This window comes from Euprymna scolopes, chromosome 31, assembly GCF_053919585.1.
Source record: "Euprymna scolopes isolate OS-2025 chromosome 31, ASM5391958v1, whole genome shotgun sequence".
Lineage (NCBI taxonomy): Eukaryota > Metazoa > Mollusca > Cephalopoda > Sepiida > Sepiolidae > Euprymna > Euprymna scolopes.
The window spans coordinates 38,560,828-38,581,888 of NC_136512.1; the positions used below are offsets into that span (position 1 = coordinate 38,560,828).

At 34.3% G+C, this 21,061-nt stretch overlaps 1 protein-coding gene across 13 annotated transcripts in view; it reads right to left on the reverse strand.

Moving 5' to 3' along the window:
- LOC145255699 (agrin-like) overlaps nt 1–21,061 on the reverse strand; it is a 2,182,525-nt gene that overhangs the window by 54,787 nt on the left and 2,106,677 nt on the right. For 11 of the 13 annotated variants that reach the window (XM_080114282.1, XM_080114279.1, XM_080114278.1 and 8 more), the window contains 5 exons: nt 19,726–19,941; nt 15,505–15,644; nt 12,309–12,416; nt 10,450–10,581; nt 8,398–8,448 (listed from right to left, as the gene is read on the reverse strand). In XM_080114282.1, the coding sequence (XP_079970408.1) occupies nt 8,398–8,448; nt 10,450–10,581; nt 12,309–12,416; nt 15,505–15,644; nt 19,726–19,941 (647 nt within the window). The remainder of the gene's footprint in view (nt 1–8,397; nt 8,449–10,449; nt 10,582–12,308; nt 12,417–15,504; nt 15,645–19,725; nt 19,942–21,061) is intronic. The other 2 variants (XM_080114281.1, XM_080114277.1) reach the window with 1 other exon arrangement.

Here is a 21,061-nt window from a genome sequence, read left to right on the forward strand (position 1 = left end):
AGGGGTCATAATAGGAGTCAAATTTAAAAAATTGACGTTTTTTTTTTTGTTTTTTTTTGCTCCGTATACACCTCCAAACACCCGGGCAACGCAGGGCACCCATGCTAGTCTATCTATAAAAGTGAACGTGTCTGTATGTCTGTGTACATTTCCCTATGCAATAATTCTGTCAATTTTTAGTCTACAGACTCGAAATTTGATATACAAGGTACTGAGATTGGGGAAAATCGATGTGATCGGTTTTCGGCCAGAAATTTAGCTGTTAAGGGGTCAAAGTTCAACGATTTTACCTTTGAGAACTCTACAAAACTCCTCCGCCAATTTGGAGTCTAAACACTTGAAATTTTAGATATAGGTTCATTGGACATGTATCTAACTTAATAACTTGATTTGAGCCCAAAACAATAAATTTTAAGGGGTCATAATAGGAGTCAAAGTAAAAAGAAATTGACCGTTTTTTTTTTTTTTGCTCAGCCTACACCTCCAAGCACCCGGGCAACACCGGACACCCATGCTAGTATATATATATATATATATATATATATATATATATATAAGCATGGAAGAGACTAAGCGGATCAATTAGGTTTCAACATTTCCTTGTCCTCGCCAGGACTTCTAAATGAATCAGGCAGACAGAAAATAAATTATAAAAAGCATTTCATTTATAAAAGTTATACTTGTTTATTAATAAATCCCGAGAAAATATTCCTTTCTAGTTTATGTTATCAATATACTATAACACAGATGCCACCCGGGGAAAGATTGCTACGTATACGTCGCCACAATTTTCCCCTCGTGACATCTGTGTTTAAAGTGTTTTCCTTCCTGGAACGACTTATAAATAACCTACGATTTCTATTTTGACTCTATTTATGACTTAAAAAAAAAACCCTTGTCCACCTTTAGTCCTTTTTTTTAATGTATTTTTTCTCATGGATTTATATGAGTCTCTGAGGAGTTGTTTGGTCAATCTATACCATTTAACGAAACATAAGATGTACCATGCAACCAATAAAATAATATGAATGTTATAGAAAATATACTTGTGGTATTGGAATTGTTTACAAATGATATATATATGTGTATATATATATGTGTGTGTGTGTGTGTGTGTGTGTGTGTGTGTGTGTGTGTGTGTGTGTGTGCTGTGAAAGTGCAGTCCATTTCTATTGAACTTTAATAAATCTGGCAATTTTTTAAAAACAATTTATTGAATATATATATACATTAAAAATGTATATATTTTACTACCAGAAGGGGTGTATATATATATATATATATATATATATATATATATATATATATATATATATATATATATATATATATATATATATATATATATATATATATATATACTATGTAAAACCTTAGTTTATTCCGAGAACACTATTGTTCACAATTTTATGAAACTGAATCCTAGACGCAGTATTCCTTTTCCGTTGGTGATTTGTCACTATTCACTAACACAATACGACATAACAAATCCTCCTTGCCAATGACGACTACAGGAAAAAGGGACAAAAATAAACACACTATGGTTTATGCTCTCTCTCTCTCTCTCTCTTTCTCTCTCTCTCTCTTACTCTCTCTCTCTATCTATCTATCTATCTATTTCTCACACTCACACACTCTTGCTCTATCTCCCTCCCTTCTAATCCTACTCAATGTCCTGCTTTTATATTTGCTCCTTCCGTTTGTCTGTCAAGTTAAAAATAGCATATATATCGCTTAACATGGTTTTTATCGAGGCGGACATGTATCTCAGTAAAAGTGTCTGTTTATCCATCCTTCGGATAATCCGTCATCAACCCTTCATCATTCATCCTATTGTACACATGGGGAAGAAGTAGAAAGTAGCAACCCTAGTTAAAGTCAGTGTTTTAATAGCATTTTTAATGCTAGCTTAAACAGAGCTGAGAGGGTTAAAATATCAAGGTTTTATATATGACATAAATAGAAATTGGAATCTTTGGAAGATTTCACCATTTTAGTAATTATAGAAGAAATCTGACTTATGAGAAACAATTTAAAAAATTATATAGTGAATATACATGGCGAACCCAATGCAAGAGATATCTAATCAGTTTCATTTAGAGGGAAAAAGATCTCTCGGCTGGAGTCTCTAAAATAGCAGGTGCATGTTTGGCATCTGGTAAAATGCTCCAGCCCTAGCAAAAACAAATATTTGTTGGTCTGTCAAGCTTAAATTTTTAATAGTTTTTTCGTTGGTCTGTCATGCTTAATTTTAAAACAACATTTTCGCTGGTCTGTCATACTTAATTTTGAAATATCATTTTCGTTGGTCTGTCATGTTTGAACAAGCATTTTCGTTGGTTTTTCGTTCTTAAGTTAAAAATAGTATTTTCGATGGTTTGTGATGCTTAATTTTAAATTAGTAGTTTTTTTCTGTCATGCTTACGTTTGAAATAGAATTTTCGTTTATCTGTTATGCTTAAGTTTGAATTGGCATTTTCGTTGGTCTGCAACGCATTATTTTAAAATAGTATTTTTATTGATTTGCCATGCTTGCGTTTGAAATATAATTTTCATCATTAAACGCGTAGATTGAATGGACGCATTTAAAAAATGAATTGTATGTATCTTAAGAATGTATCCATTATCGCTTCATATATATTCATATATATCCAAAAAAAACGCCCTCAGTCACCTTTTCATTCATTTTATTTGAGCGAAAATCATGTCACTAACGATCACCAGATAAATTTTAAATGTCGGCAATAGCAGAAATCAACTCGAGGATTTGGCAAGACGATTTTCCAATTGCAGACCGACAGACATAACTACCAGAACCCCCTAACCCTCACTACCACTCCGCTACTCTAAATCGGATTCTGCCAGGTTTCAGACTTGGAGGCAAATATTTGACATTTATTGACTGCCAAATGGAAAAGCAAATCTGAAAACTTGTCAGCTTACGATTCGCTTTCTCTCTCTACTGCTTCATTTAATTGTGAATCGACAGAGCATGAAATAACAAGAGAGATCAAAAAAGAGAAGGCGAGGAAGAGGGAGAGAGGAAAGAGAGCGGGAGAAGAGAAGGAGAAAGGGAGAGAGATTTAATGCCTTACAAATAACGCAAATCACACGCTTTCCTTATTTCCGTCTGTCTCGTTCAATCGAGGTCAAATCACACGTTCATATTTGACCTCAAAAAAGACAAAGAAACCAAACGTCTTTGGTAAACTTAAATCATTGATTGAAACAAAAAAATGGTTGACTAATGTATCATCTAGAACCTCTTATTGAGATACATAGGAACATCTAAAGTGTCACTTTAAATTTAAACATAGCAAGTGAATTTAGGTTAAGGTCAAAGTTTAGTATCTGTTCTGATATGGCACTTCATCTTTTTCTGTTCTCGGTCAGTGAACAAGAACTCCTTCTTGACAGGCAATTTTTGTTTTTGTTTTAAATCAAAGTGTTCTTTTGTGGGCGACTGGGTTTTACTCCTCATTAAAAACAACTCTAACTGATGTCCTGGGGAGGAAAGAAAATAAGGATTACTAAAGCAACTGGTCTTTTTGGCTAGGAGTAAGTCATCATCATTGATAAAAATCGGTGGTGCTTCCTGGAATTTGTCTGGTAACAATTCACCTGATTATTATTATTATTATTATTATTATTATTATTATTATTATTATTACTTACTAGGAGTTCTCACATAGATCATCATTCAGAGATTACTCATTGACAACAATCGGTGGTGATCTCTGGAGTTTGCTTGACAATAAATTTCCCCAGTACTCTTTACTATTTCAGCGAATGAATTTGTATTATCACAACAGCTACTTGCCATTGACTTCTCACTGGCAACAACCACTGGTCTTCACTAGAATTTGGGTGGCAACAGGCCTTCTTAAGGTCCAAGTCCTCTTCCCACATAGAGAGAACGAGTTTTGGTGGCCAAAAATGTCATGACAACTAAGCAGTTGGAACATAATCTCCCGAATGTGGTAGTCATTGACGAGGTCTGAAAGAGGTAGCAAATTGTAGACTTTTCTGTGCCCGGGCACAAAAATGTGGAAAGGAAATGAGAAGTGTGGCAATTACACTTTGTTGGCATTGGAGTTAAAGTAGTTCCGGTGGTAGTAGTTGTTTTTAATGTTATATCAAGTCGTCTGGTAGGAGGTTTTAAAAAACTAGGAATTTCTGATGTGTTGTCCTCTATTATTAGAAAAAAACCCTGAACTTTGGTTTAAAGCTGGGATTGAGAGAGAGAATACTCTGAGAATGAATTCCATCTCTTTTCAGGGAGTCGTTATCAAACAAATTATTATTATTATTATTATTATTATTATTATTATTATTATTATTATTATTATTGAGGTCAACTTTTGATTCGATGCACCAATTAGCTTGGATACAATGCTTAATTAGATCCCATGCAGTAGGTAGAAGAAGGGCGAATAATAACGACTGAACATCTTGCCAAATACTTTAGAAACTTGATGATTTTCATCTCCGCCTCTTACCCCCTTTTTCATTTTTTGTAATCAATAAACAAATGTTTGTTTTGTTTTGTGAAAATGAAATAAAAAGAAATATAAACAATTTAAAAAGAGGAAAAAAAGAGAAAAGAAAAATAGGAAAAGTGAATACATATGCATGAGCATAATACTAGATGTTCCCTCTTTGATAATTATCTTGCTGCATGTACGTCATATCACGTCAATATCCCAGTATTTTCCATTGCTTACAACCTTCTTATGAACTCACACACACACACACACACACACACACACACACACACACACGCACACATATATATATATATATATATATATAACTGCAAGTGCAATTCTGGTTATATTGGGTGTACAACGTAACATCAGGAGATATGGCAAAGCCAACATGTCTCATACTAAATCAAATATTATCGATCTGGCTGCTTGTGCTGCGAATAGAAAAAACTTCTATTTTGCTGATAATGCTTGTAAAGATAATAAGCATGGCCTAGAGTGGTTCGTATAGGGCTGATTCCGAAACCCCATCTTTTAGTGTTGGAATCAATCGCTGTATTGCCTTGCATAGATCGATTTAGATAACTGGTTCTTTTGTGGTTTTGCCTTAAATCTAACTTATTTAAAAAGGTTTTTGGTCTGTACGTCAAATTAATTCTTTTCCATTTTTATAAGCATTTTATTTTCCTCAATTTGCTATTTTTGGTTATTATAAATATATTTTGTTAACAATGATTATATTATGAGGAGATGTTTGGTCGAAAATCCATCGTCAGATAAAGGGGCTAGGATATTTTTTCTTCTTATTCTGTCTTTGCCAGGAAATCGCACTGGTTAGCATAAATTTGAAAATATCAAAAAAATATATATCTATAAGAAACTTTTTGTGAAGCAATTTCCATTTTCAATAGAATAGCAAACAAAAAAAATCAATCAATTAACTGATTAGTCGATCAATTACTTAATGAAATAGTAGTCCGTGAAGCCGAAACATTAATCTGAAATCCAAGTATGAATAAATTTGTAATGCATAAAAACTCGTCAAAAATCAAATAATTAATGAGTTTTACTTAATAAGATCCACAATTTCTTTATTATAATTATTTGTTTAAATTTTTGTTGAATTAATAAATATGGTAATTTATTCAATTTTTATCATCTTGTTTCTTATATATATGTATATTATTTAGAGGGTTGATGCAAAGATAATGTCGCTTTTTGAAGGTATATATATATATATATATATATATATATATATAAACACGATAGTATTTTTGCACCAACCTAATATATATATATATATATATATATATATGTAGAGAGAGAGAGAGAGAGAGAGAGAGAGAGAGAGAAAGAGAGAGATACTAAGTTAAAGGTATTTAGGAGATAAAACTCATGAAATAAAACGAGGTTATTAAGAGTGATCAATAAAAAGAGCAAAATATAATATTTTTATTTATTTAGACAAATAATACATAGTCGCAACACTGAACATACTAATGTTTCGGTCAAATTGGTTTGCAAGAAAACAAAAATCACTTGTCAGACGACGTAAAAACGTTTTTACGTCGTCTGACAAGTGACTTTTGGTTTCTTGCAAACCAATTTGTCCGAAACATTTGCATATTCAGTGTTGCGACTATGTATTATTTGTCTCTCTCTCTCTCTCTCTCTCTCTCTCTCTATATATATATATATATATATATATATATATATATATATATATATATATATATATATATATATATATATAATTACTAATGTGAAATAAACATTATCCAGTTGCTATGGCGTTCCGGCACAATTTCATATCTTATTTAGAAATATTAAATCCAAGCGAGATAAAAGAAAACTGATATTTTTTTGGAGAAAACATGAAAATGAAAAGGTGAAAGTAATGGAGGTCAAAAAAAAAAAAAAAAAACTGGCAGAGAGAAAAAAAAAAGCCGAGAAAATGAGTTTTTGATAAAAGACAGACAACGGAAATTGTTTTGGTGTTGTTTTTTTAAGCATAGATATTTTTGATGAGGATTAAGGTTTTGCGTGATCTCCTAGAGCAAAAGTTGGGCGAAAAGCTGTGTGATAGTGAGATGAGACGAAGGTTGCGTCCTTGAAGAGTTTTATAACAAAATGAGATAACTTATAGCTGACTAATTCAAACGGCAACTGATACATAAATATAATATCCCGTTAACATGTTTGTCTCTTTGGAATAGTATTCTGTGTTCTGGTCACAAACTCAGACACTCAAAAGATCTGTTACACTTGTTTGATCATTTCTCATTTTAACAGTGTATCTCATCATAATAATATTGAAAGATATTGTCAAATGTTCGTTAAGAAAAGATAAATTACTACTTTGATGTGAAGTGTGATGACGACTAGGACTATGACAACAGCATATTTTTTCATGGTTTTTACTCTCGATTATATATCCGACACAGACACAATTAATCAACCAATGATTACATCACTCTACATCAGTGGTTTTCAACCTTTTTTTTACTCATGGACCCCTTTTCCCTTCTTTTTATCTTGGTGGACTCCTTCATAACTATTGGTCGTAAGACAATCTTTTATTTTCCATTAATATAAATTTTGAGGTTTTAATAACCAAAGAAATATTATATAATTAAGCTTTATTTTTAAATGAAAACTAATTTAATGCAAATAAAGTATTCTACAACAACTATAATAGTTATGATAATAATGATAATGAGTAATAATAATAATAATCTAAATTAGAGTGATAATAATTTTTTACCAATATATGTATATATTATATATATATACACAGTAGGTAATACAATTACTGCAGTTCATAATATCTAACTATATATATTGCTATTCATTTTTATAAAATTTTCGACAAATAAAACACATGTTTAGAGGCAGAGTGCAAGGTAAATGTTTGAGGTAAACCTGGTAAATAGAAATATTATAGTAAAAATAGCTTAAATGATTGAAAAAAAAAAACTATACAAAATTCCAGTAGAAATTTAAGTTTTAATAATAAAAACTATTCTGAGTTGGTTTTCTTCATGGACCACCAAAATATCGTTGTGGACCCCCATTTTGTTATGTTTTGCTTGTAGACCCTCAGAAATATTCCATGGACCCCTAGGGTCCATGTGGACCCCGGTTGAGAACCCCCTGCTCTACATAAAAAACATATGATATCAATAGATATATACCTGAGAAGCAAAACAAGGAAAAGAATATGCTGTTGTCATGATGACTGCTTCCCAACAGAATCCTATCCTGAGTTTTTTTTTCATCCTCCAAAACAGCATTTTCGTTAGTCTGTCATATTTAACTTTGAAATAGCATTTTTATTAGTCATCATCATAATCAGTTATCATTATCATCATCGTCATCATCAGAATCAGTAGCGTTACTATCATTATTAATTTCCTCCTCCTCCCCTCCTCCCTGTTATGTTTTTTCAATTCAGCTATTGGAGCAAAACACTTGTAGAGAACATTAAATCCTTACTAATAATTAGGGCTATGACAAGAGCATATTCTTTTCATGATTTTGACTCTCGAGTATATATTAATATCTTATATGTTTTTATATAGAGTGATTTGGTTCTCGCTTGATTAACTGTGTCTAACTTTGTCGAATATAAACTCGAGTCAAAACAATGATAATAATATTCTATTGTCATAGCCCTGCTAATAATCATGAAGAAATAGTGCCCCAGCCGATTCTGTTATCTATGATAACCCGTCCGCCCTCTCCTCCGCGATGGCTGGGAATAAAGAATGAGTTAAACTTGCAAAACTTGAACACACACGAAAAAGATGTTAGTAAAAATGTAAGACTATTTCAGCATTTGTGAGCAGTTTTTTTTTTTAGTAAGAAAACAAAAAAAAATATGTGGTTTGTGTTATTGATAAAATCTCACCGTCGGTGCCATCGTTTAGCCACCAAAAAAGACCTTTTCGCTCCTCTTTTTCTGATAAAAAAAGACAACAAAAATGCAAGTAATTGATTAAGAAAGGATTAATTTTGCTGTTTTCTTCGCCTCTATGGCTGATCTCATTTTTTAATGAGTTTTTCAATTTAAATTTAAAAACAAAAACAAAGTAAATCACACAAAAAACTTATTCTATTAATACAATATTATTATTAATATTAATTGATATTTAATAATTTAATTATTAATATTAATTAATTAATTATTATTAATATTAATATGTAGAACAAATTTTGATAAATACTTTATCTAATAATTCCCAACTATGTCTTCTTTATTCCTTTTTGTCTTTAGCCTTATTTTTGATTTATCTCATGCTGTATTAGTTGGATTATTCAGGCTACTGTTCTCGTTTTGAAGTCTTATTCTCACAGCGTCTCATCCAAAGAAAACTCCGACCTTCTTCTGGTGCATCTCGTCGAACGCAGAAATCATTTTGTCAATCTCAAGAATCCGTATGAAATTTTGATTTAACTATGATAACTTGCTCTCATTTAATCAGCCATGAAAAGGTAGAAAAGTAATTTGCAAGTGTAATATTTATATACAGATCAAATTCTATTAAAAATTTCATCCAATAGTTCCCAACAATGTCCTTTATTTCATCTAATACCTTATTATTTGGATCATTTGAACTATTGTTTTCAGCTTAAAGTGTTCTGGCTGATGGATCCAACGACCGTTTTAAGGGGCATCTCGTTGAACTCTGGAAACTTTGTGTCAAACTCAAGAATGTGTATGACATTTCAAAATATTTAATCTTCGGGGGTAACTTGTTCTCGTTCTGTCAGCCATAACTAGATAGAATTCTTAAGTAATTCGCCGTGTGTTGCAATAAATATAAGTGCTAATCTATAATCAGTTCCAAGTTACAGTCTTCTGGAGGTTGAAGGTTCAATCCACAATACGGGTAATGCTAAAAATCATTGCTGACAGAATGAGAGTAAGATACCTCCGTGAATTAAATAAAGAGGTCCATTTTATTGTGAGAATACCACCCAAAATGAGAAAGGTAATCCAAATAATACAAATTATCAAGACTCATCTAAAAAATTCCGAAACATGATCGAATTCTGTAAAATATTTCATCCGATAATTTAAAAAAAAACGTTCCTTTTTTAGGAATTCCTTTTTTTACCATTATTTTTTAACTCATCTGATTTCATCTGAAACTGCTTAAATATTTTACTCTTTTTATTAGTATTTATCACTCTTCTTTGTAGAAGAGCACATGTTTGAATAGTTGTAGGAGCAGTCCATAACAGAAATTTGTTGACATTGGATTTGAAGACGACCATGTTGTATTTTGCTGGTAAACAATCCCCCAGGCAATGTGCTCAATATACAGAAAATCCTTATGAAGTATCTCTGTTTGTGGAAACACAAGGCCCACAGAGGATGAGAGAACAGTATTTTTTTTTCAATATGGTAAGAAGACGCGTTCTTGCTGTGAATATCTTATAAAGGGAGAACCAGAGATTCTTAACAACAGCTCAACAGACCATATTTGATGAAATCGGATCACTTAATAAATTAATGTCTTTTATTACTCATGAGCGATTTGAAATGCCTTGATGATCCTTTTAACCACAAAACTTGTCCGTGTTTCTATCACATGTTTTTCATCAATTTTACCTCTAAATGAATAGTACCCCTCCCCTTAGGGTTATTTCTTTTCAAGCGTTTCGTTTAAAAATTTTAGACTAAACTACATTCATACATGCTTGGGGGGGTTACTTTGTTTCTCTAATTTTCAGAATTTCAGGCATTACTTTTTCTATTATTATAAAAGCTATTATATAAACGTTCAAACTTACACTGGAATATTGTTTTTATTCTTACCCAATACAGTTTTCTATTGTATACAATGTATTGAACACAAATTGTTAGCCTGTTAACATCAAAATAAAGGAATCTAAAATGAAATGGAGTGAATGCGGTTTCTGCATTGCTGAAACCCTTTGAAGTGCTGATCCTTACCTTTTTCACAGTGGCGTCCCATTCTGTCTTCAGGGCAGGTACAAACGTAAGTTCCAACATCAGTGGACGCACAGGTTCCTCCCCCTTGACAGGGATTGTTGATGCACATGTCTTCATTCTCGCAGTATTTTCCTGGATTGGCACAAGTAAAAAGGCAGGATTAAATATTTACGATTCTAAAGTTGGTTTCAATCGCAGCAAGATTAGATACTGAATATGTAAAAATAAGATTAAAAATGAACAAGTGAAGCATGCATGGTCCCCCGTGAATGCACAGTGAACAAGGCATAAAAAAATGACTAAGTTCAGCATTTGCCACCCCCATATAGCACCAAAAGCCTCCAGGAGACGTCATATCCTGGTAAAAATGAACAAACGGTGCAGTTTTAGGCTTTGACATATGTAGATTTGAGTTCTGCACCATGAAAAAACAGAAATGACTAAGTCCATCATTTGCCCCCCCCCCGTTTTTAGTTCAGCACCATGCAAAACTGCTAAATAGACATACACAAAAGATTTTGGACAAATATAGTAAAATAGTCCCCAAAATGGAGTGTTTTTATTAGTCCTAAAAGAACCCTTGGGGCACACCCAAGAGTTATCGTGAAGTATAGACAAACAAAATTATATAGAAATCAATTAGTTACAACTTTTCAGAAAGTTTTATAAAAATCCAAGGCATCAATTTTTTTAATAAGCAAAAAAGTGTCAATTTTAGCTATTTTAACCCGAAAGGCACCCCTAGGGGGCGGGGCGAGTTTTCCCAGTCAGATAACATGTACTTGGTGATACTATGGTAGGAAGAACATGCCAGAGAAATTAAAGAATTCCTGTCTCTTTTGGGCATCAAACTGATTGGATAGGTTTTTCAAACCTTCCACTATCCCGGTTAAGTTAAGGTTATGGTTGAGAGGATACACTCGGACTGTGAATTACCATAAGAATTAAATCAAATCCCAGAGCAAATATTGAAGTTATTTGTTCTTTTAATGAATTCCATTATTTCAGGAAAAAGGAGAGAGGAGAAAAAAAGATCAATGTCTCTTTGACTTCTGCATATCCTTTATAAACGATATTTTCGATTCTACTCTTGAAAAACGTTGCTTTTGTTACAGTTTAAATATTTGTAGAAATAAAACTTCGTCAAATATTTTATTCCGCATTTTTCTTAATTACTTCTTTATCATTATTTCTAAATTACAAAAACCTTTATAACTTTAATTCACGGCAAAAAAGGTGCTTTGTCACTGAAACATAAGGGGCTCACCTGAATGTAAGATCATAACTACAGGACCATCCTAAGTTTAGCAGCGACATGTTTGTTTACATTACATTTAAATTTCTGCATGTTGGTAAGTAAAGAAAGGTTAGGGAAGGAATTTCAGACTAGCAGGTCGAAAAAAGAAGCTAGAAGGTGTTTCATCATTTGGGGAATTCTACAGTGAACAGAAGGAATTTTGGTTAAATATCTGTCAATTGGGAGTATTTCTGTTGAAGGGAACAAGTGCAATACGTTCGTTGGAGCACATTCCATCAAAGTACTTGTAAAACCACCTCAATGATACAACAGTACGATGATGGGACTGAAAGGAATATAAAATGCACATGCAGTCCCTAGAAGTATGCATATCTCAGTCAGGAAATGACGTACTGCATCTAATATTTCTAAATAGCAACCTATTTGGTACTGACTAAGCTCAGCATTGCTTAACTTTGATGATCTAATAAGAATTGGAGCATCAATGTGATTATATCGTATTATTATTCTATATTATAAAGTCTTTATTTAGAGAAAAGACACAAATAAAAAAAAAATGAGTTGCTTAAAATTTTGTTTTGAGAAATCAAACTCGACTCACCGATGAATCCTTCTTGGCAGATACATTGAACCATGACTGGGTCGAGCATTAAGCAATTTCCACCATTTTTACACGGCATTGCGCTGCATGGATTGTTACCGCATTCAGCTGGAAATGGAAGAAAAAAAATGAAACAATTTAACAAGATATTTTTGACCTTGTGCTGAGACTATATAAGTGTAATAACCAAAGCTGATTCCCCGCAGTAACTGACAAAGAATTACCTATAATGTACATAAAAAGCCTTAAACCTCCTCTTGTTATTAGACGTACAATCTACTACCTCTCGATATATATCTCGACTTATTATTTTAGGTCCCTAGAATTCATACTAGAATTGTCTGCAAGGATCCGTGGTATAACTGATAAAGTACTTGGTAATATTCAGTTGAAAATGGCACTCATCTGAACGTTAAAAGTCCAATCCTTAGTGCGGGCGAGACTCAGAATACAACTGCAAATTATTTAGGACTTCTACCCGGTCATGGCTGACGGAACAAGAGTATGCGATAAATAAAGAGTTTCATTTGAAATTCTGTGCAGTTCTCGAGTTCAATAGAAAGATTCCTGAGTTCGATGAGATATACCTCAAGAATGTTGGAGGTCGAAACCTTCTGAAAAATAAGACTCAAGATAAGAACAATAGTCTGAATAATCCAAATAATACGAATTATCAATCCTCAACTAGAAAATTCAGAAACAAAATACTAGCAGAATCTTCGTGACATTTATTGGATGTGTTTATACCGGTATTTTGTTTAGTTTTCGATGAAGAAAGATAATATTTGTAGCTCTACGTAAACTGGATGATTTGCCGTTCGACAAAACAAACCAGAATGTCTCTAACGTTTAGTAAGCAATTTGGCTGAGAGAGACAACGAAAAAGAAAGAGAGAGAGATTCAGCGATAACAGGTGTTTCGTTCGAGGCTATGATGCTAAGAGACGTGTAGGTTTTGGTCAAACATAACTAGACATATTTAACTTAGATTCCATGAATTGAAAATTCAAAATTCAGAATACAAATTGTCATTCACTTTATTCATTTTTATTTCGTTTCTCCATCAACTCATGCATTTTTCTAGCACAATGGATGTTTTTTGTTTAAAATTCAGTTTTCTTAATTGCTTTCTATGTGTCCTTTCATTAAGTTACATGCCGTTAACCGTCATTTAGTGTTTAGTTACCGACAATCTGTAAATAAATCGTTTTATTATTTATTTCACCATCTTCATTTTGCGCCACATGTGCTATGTTCGTCAATTCAACGCGATTGCTTTATTCACAAAGAATAGAGATTATCAGCATGTGTGCAACTAACACCTTGTGTATTTTCATGGATTATTATTATTTGTTTCAGTTTTCTTCTTTGCTTTCTTTGTATTCTCACATTAAATAACATGATTTTAACTTCTTTAAATGTCGTCGACACATCGTAAATAAACGTTGAATTTTATACACATTTATGTTTTACCTATTGTTTTCCACTTTATGTTTCAACACATATGTCATATCATTCATTCCAGCGTGATTGCTTAGTTCACAAAGAATAGATATTGCCAGCACGTGTGTAGCTAACAACATGGACAATAGGATTGTGATTCAGTTTTCCTAGTTGCTTTTTCCGTATACTTTTATCTATTTACAATATTCAATCATTTGTTTGGATGAAGAGAGTCTGTCCATTACTTGGTCTGCCGCGATTATACTTGATTGTTTGTTTTGTTTCTCTTCAGCTTTTTCAGCATTTAAACGACCATTCCCGACGATTGCTGATCCCAACGTTCATGTGATTTAGTTTTCCTTTCGTCTTTATCTCTCATTCTTACCATATTGTCTGAGGACACAAGTATTAGTTTACAAATATACAAAACAAAAAGCAACGCAGGCTCACAAGAAAAACACAAACTCAGATACACTCAGTCTATTGTGTTCTGTGTGTGTGTGTGTGTGTGTGTGTGTGTGTGTGTGTGTGTGTGTGTGTGTGTGTGTGTGTGCGTGCGTGCGGGCGTGCGTGCGTGCGTGCGTGTGTGTGTGTGTGAGACACCGTTGTGGAAAAGACTCTCAAATGCTAGCGTCCACATTTCAGTTAAGTTTCAATATATCAATTAGAGTGCAACTGAGATAATTGTTTTTTTGAGGCATCATTGTCATTCGCTGCCATCTCATCTCATCGTCCAGTAAGTCTCTACTGAGTTTTCTCTCTTTTGGTGCACACTAATCCGCTCCAATCCATCTCTCTCCTCCCATCTGCTTTAAGCAGAATATTGACTCCTAAATATATATAGTTTCAACCGGAAATCCTAAATGTCTAGTCTTTTTCTCAGAGTAACTGACAAGCAGAAATAATCCACTCTCTCAGCTACTCAGAGCTAACTACCTGGTCATTATCAAACAATCTACTCATCACACTTTCCATGGCTTCTTATTTTTTTTTTAATCATTTCCTCCACATTCTCCTGTGTCATTGCTTTTGGGGGAATCAGTCCTTAGTAGCGTTTTCTCTGCCATCGTGTAAGATATGATCGCCAAGCACTTTATATAATAATCGTGCTATAACCAATTAGATGAGTACTTGGAAACTAGAGAGGAAGGATCAACCATGTTTTATCAGAAACTTAGTATTGGTGAGATTATGGATGTCCTATGCACTTGCCAACTCAGCTGGCTTGGGCAATGTGCAGTTTATCACATCTTGCATCAACTCGATAACACGCCTAGATATCCAGAACTAGGTAGTGTTGTAGATCGAGAAAGGCCTGGTTTTAGCGCATAAGAAGTGATACGCTTTCATGCAACCTGACTGATGCCAACCCTTTTGATTGTACTGCATGGAGAGTAGGCATAAGATGTTACTTGGTGTTGTCTAGCCTAGAGTCAGGGACATTCGCAACACCCTAAATACCAATCGCATAATGATGATGATGATGATGATGATGATGATGATGATGATGATGATGATGATGATGAAGCGCTCTCTATTGTTATTTTGTTTACTGGATTTCAACTAATATACTCTCTGACCCTTTTCAGACATATTATTCATCCATGGTGATGTTTGTTTCTGTGTATTGAAATTTGTTGAAGATTTTCGTATTTGTATGTATTATCTGTAGTTAAATATTGGGAAATGAGCAGCCATGACAAATTATCTTTTAAATGATGAATGACAAAAGGTAATTCAAATTTAATACGTACCAACATCGACTCCATCAATAATATCGCCTTGTTCATCGGGGTAGGAAAGCCGATAGTTGTACGGCTTTTGCTTTCCGCCAGCTATCAATTCACGAACACATCCCACCAAGCCAACTTCTACTTCAATTCGACTTTTTATTCTGAAAGATAAACGGATGAAAACAGTGATTACATAGATACACAGAAGTACAAAACCTACAAATTTAAATAGAAAGTGAAAGATGACAAATAAACGGCAGAATATTACATACTTGAATGCCATCTAATTATTGTTCGAATGAAAGGAGAAATAGTGACAAAAATACTAGTTTATGCAAAGAAGTAAGAGTTCATGAAACAAACTAAAAAGGCGACTAAAATATTGTATGAAATAAAATTTAAAATTATTAAAACTGTTGGAAATAGCAATAAATTAAAATAGTCGGAAGCATACGGTCAAAATAATAATAACGTTTGTTTTTACTCAGTCTTATCTGCCTTATATTTGAATCATCAGAAATTATGAGTTCCTCTGTTATGAAGTTAAAGGAAACAAATTAAAATAACAGATGAAGACACAAGTTAAAATTATAATTTTCGATTGAAACATTCAAATAAGACGGACGATGAGGGGAGGTTTTGTCATGATTTTGCCATTGTTTATGACCTCACTCAGATTGTTCGCGAACCCACTCATGTGTCCAATACTACTGGTCAATATGCAAGCCTCCACAACCTTTTTCTCTCAACTTCCCCTGAGCTATGTTCATGTTCCGTTCATTCTCCTCTAGGATCCTCCGACCACTCTGTCGTATCAGTTAAGATAAAAATGAAATGTAATAAGTCCCCAGACGTACCCCTCCATGGTACTGTATACCGATACTCTATGGCTGACTGGGATAGCTTCCGTACATTCATATCTGATTTACCTCTGCATTCCATGTTTAAGAAGGATGTGTCCTCTATAGTATCAGATCTGACCGAATGGTTTATTGTAGGCATAGACCAATTCATACCATCTAAAAAATTCCAACAAAAACCTAACAGCCAGCCATGGTTCTCCCCAGAATGTGCTGCTGCTATTGCACACAGAAATCACTTTTTCCATAACTACCAACGTAATAGATGCACTGAGACTATAGTTGCTTTCAGGAAAGCCAGCAACCACTGTAAAAGAGTAATAAAAAAATGCAAGAGAGCTATATGCTCAGTCTGTTAAATCCAAAGTAGCTGATCAGCGGCTTGGTTCCCACCAGTTTTGGCAAATAACAAATAGGATCCTGAACAGAAGTGTGCGTTCTATCCCAACCATTATCAATGGACCAGAGGTCATCTCGTCAGCATCAGACAAGACCAAACTATTTGCAAAGAACTTTGCAGCTAATTCTACCCTATGCGACGAAGGCCATCAACTCCCCATATTTCCTCCTATAACACAGAACATGCTAGGTAACATACAAATATCTGTGCATGAGGTCGCCAAGCTAATCAAGAACCTTGATTCCAGTAAAGCAACTGGCCCTGATGGCATCCCAATTATAGTGTTAAAAAAGCTTCAACCAGAACTTGCTCCCATACTTACAAAACTGTTTAAACGTTGCCTTAAGGAGAAGTGCTTTCCGACTCCCTGGAAAACCTCATCCGTATGCCCTGTATTTAAGAATTCAGATGATAAGTCATCTCCCTTTCATTACAGACCAATAAGTCTCCTCTGTGTTATGAGTAAGTTGCTGGAATCCATATTAAATAGAGAAATAGTCAACCACCTCAGCAGAAACAACCTTCTTAGTGACGCACAATATGGTTTCCGCTCTGCAAGATCTACCACCGATGTGCTAACGGTTATATCTCACAGGATTAGTGAATCTCTTGAAAAAGGCTTCCTTTCTAGAGCAATTGCTCTTGACATATCAAAGGCCTTCGACAAGGTATGGCATAAGGGTCTACTTCACAAGATTTCCAGCTACGGTATAACTGGAAATGTTTTCTCAATGATTAAATCATTTCTCTCCGATAGGCTCATAAGAGTAGTGGTCGATGGACAAAAATCAGAGGCCTGCAGTATTAATGCTGGAGTCCCTCAGGGGTCCATCCTGGGCCCAACTTTCTTCCTGATCTACATCAATGATCTCCCTAAACACATACTTAAATCATTCGTTGACATCTATGCTGATGAAACGACCATCTACGGCAACACATCAAAGGCTGTAAATGACAAAGTTCTCTCTGATTCTCTCTCCTCTGATCTCGAGATTCAGTGGGGGAAGACGTGGCTGGTTACCTTTAATGCATCTAAAACCAAACTCCTTTCCTTACATCATCAACGCTCTGATCCCCATCTGGCACCAATTGAAATGGATGGCTCTTGTCTAGGAGAAGCCCCGTATTTTGACAAGCTTCTGGGTTTGACCTTTGCTCCTGATCTGAAATGGAACACGTGCATCAAGTCTGTTGCCAAGGTCGCTGGAAAGATGGTGGGATCCTTCTACCGCTCCAGAAGATATCTCACTACTAATGCAATTCTCTATCTATATAAAGCCAAGTACGTCTAAGGATGGAATACTGCTGCCATATCTGGGTAGGAGCTGCTAAAAACAACCTATCCTGCCTTGACAGAGTACAAAATAGACTTCATGGCTTAGTGGGGGATGCTTTTTTCTCCACCCTGCAACCTCTCTCCCAGAGAAGAGACGTTGCGAGCCTGTCCTTGTTTTATCTTTATTTCCATGGCAGGTGCTCGTCTGAACTCCAATCTCTGGTACCCCCTCGCCAATTTTTCATGAAAAACACCCGTCTAGCTGAATCCACTGTGAAAAATTTCCCCACTCTTTATCTGTGCCTAAATCAAAACGTGGATTCCATGAACAAAGCTTCTTTCTTAGAACTGCACGCCTGTGGAACTTTGTTCCGTCTGCCTGCTTCCCACCGGACTACAACTGTGATGTCTTCAAGTCCAACGTTAACAAATTCCTAATGAACCGCCCTCTTAAGTAAACACTTCATTAAATCTCCACACTAACGTATTGTACTTACAATAACCCTTATACCTGAGTGGCTTCCGGGCCTTGATAAGTGGTGACCACCGTGTAAAAAAAAAAAAAAAAACGGGAATGAGACTTTCACTTTTCATCATTGAAAATTTTCAGTTCCTTGTGAAGATTTGATTTTCTTGATTTCCATTGTAAAAGGATGTGACAGAAGTCCAAGAGATGAGGAAAACCAACTTCTCCAGAATTATTCTGGTAGAGTACAAAAGTATCCATGAATAAACTTGTCAGCATTCTTCTTCTTCTTCTTCTTCTTCTTCTTCTTCTTCTTCGTTTAACATGTCTCTTCAACATCAGATGTTAAGTACATGTTAGCCCTTGTGACTTGAGTTGACTTTTCTTTTACATTGGTTTCGATGTATCATCGTTTGAATTCATATTTAACTACTCAAAATTCTTGAGTCTTTCCTCGCTTACCTCCAATTGGGATTTGTGCACATTTACTTAATTAACCAGAGCTTCTTTCAACATGTCCATATCACTATAGTGTTGCTAATTCCAGTTTTGTCACCTCCAGCCTCAATAGCAGAGTCATGTATTTAGCAATAAACTAACTCTCACCTCCGAAAGAGAAGGTAATGTCTGAGATGATATGCATCTTAGAACTGAGCCAAACCATCTTGAAAGTCAGTTCCTATGTTGTTGGAATAATTGCCATGAAAACAATAGCGAAATAATTTCTCTCTCCCTCTCTCTCTATCTCTCTCTTTCTCTCTCTGTCCTCTCTATCTTTCATTTTCTCATTCTCTCACTTTTTTCCTCACTTTCTCATCCTCTCTCACTTTTTCACTCAGTCTTTCTTTCTCTCGATCTCTCTTTCTTCCTCCTTCTTGTTCTTTCCTGCACTCTCTTTTTTCTCTCTCTCTCTCTGGCTATTTCTTTCTCTCTCACCCTTTCTTTCTCTCTCACACACTTGGAAATGAATTACAAAATGTTTAATGCGTTTATTGCTCTGAATCTTTCCTTTGATGCTCAGGGGTTACACAAAAATACATGTGTTTAGAGAGAGAGAGAGAGAGAGAGTGAGAGAGAGAGAGAGAGAGAGAAAGCGAAATAGAGAGAAAGAGAGATCTACGATGCTTAAGAGTCTACTATTTCATTCAAGGTTTATGATTACGCCACCACTACTCTCAGAGATGAAACAAAAGTATTTAAAACCAAGCATAAGGCAAAAGAATTTAGAACCAGAACTTACAAAGCCGTGAAGTTTTGGATATGACCAACATAGAGAGGTGAGGCGAGGTTGAGTGACGTGAGAGCTCCGAGACTACTGCTTTTTGAAGTATGGCTAGGATTATCTACTTCCAGGACGCCATCTTGTCCCGTGCGATACGCTATTATTCGATGGTATTTGTTCGTCTTGATTGGCTTGGCACTGCGAATTACTGCAAGACCGCTACCCAAGTCGTATCTGAAATATAAAATTGAATAGAAAAAGTTTGATTAGTTGGAAGTTGTTCCAAGTCTCAAAATATATGATGGGTCATAAGGATCGCCTATATTTGGACTGTGTATTGTGCTAATAAAAAAGCAGGACAGGCTTGACAGTTAAATATAGAACGATTAGATCAACTAGTATATAATTTAATTAGTTGAAAATAGCAAGAAAAGTGGCAGTGAAAGGTCAGCGAAAATATGCTAAACCCTTTGTAAAAAATTATACAGTGTGGAAATATATTAAACACAGATATGATTTCACATGAATCAAGAGAGAGAGAGAGAGAGAGAGAGAGAGAGAGAGAGAGAGAGTGAGAGAGAGAGCAGATGATAGGAAGCATTAGTCTGTTTTGGAGTATTAAAGTATATTGGATGCATAACGAAATGTGCGGATAGGATTTAGCTATAAGAATTGCATCCTTAATTCTAAGATTGCCTATATTTTATTGGTTAACCTCAATACTGACAATTACACCTTTATTTACGTTCTTTTTTTTTTCATTTAAATAATAACTGTTGAACATTGATAACAATTGAGATATAGAATTAAGTTTTTAGTAGGATATATATAATAAGGATTATGAAGGTGGCATTATGAGCTAAAATATATTTTATTTATTATTATTTCATCATTAGTTTTTATTTTTTAAGCACAAATTCATTTGCAAATACGTTTGAATTTTACACCGAAAAGCAACGAATTGAACCCAAACAACATCAAACGAATATGTTTTAAATCTAATTAAATAATTTTATCTAAATAATTACTTTTCATGTGGCAAATAAATAAATAATAATCAAATTATTTCAAAATCTTTGGCGCAGTCTTCTTCTCAGCACGGCCTCAAATTCCAAGGTAATTAAGTAAGGGAACTACATTGCACACAGAGGTTAGGCATATATACAATAAAAAAAAGATAACACAGCTCTCTGGAAACAGAAAAATCTGATGATCATATTTAACGTCAATCTATTCAACATTTAAAAAAATTAATAAGCTTTTAAAGTAAATACTTTATTCTGTTTTGCAAGCTATATGGCAAATATTGGTCCATGTTTTTAAAAAAGACAAAAGATTGTGTTTCCAATCGATT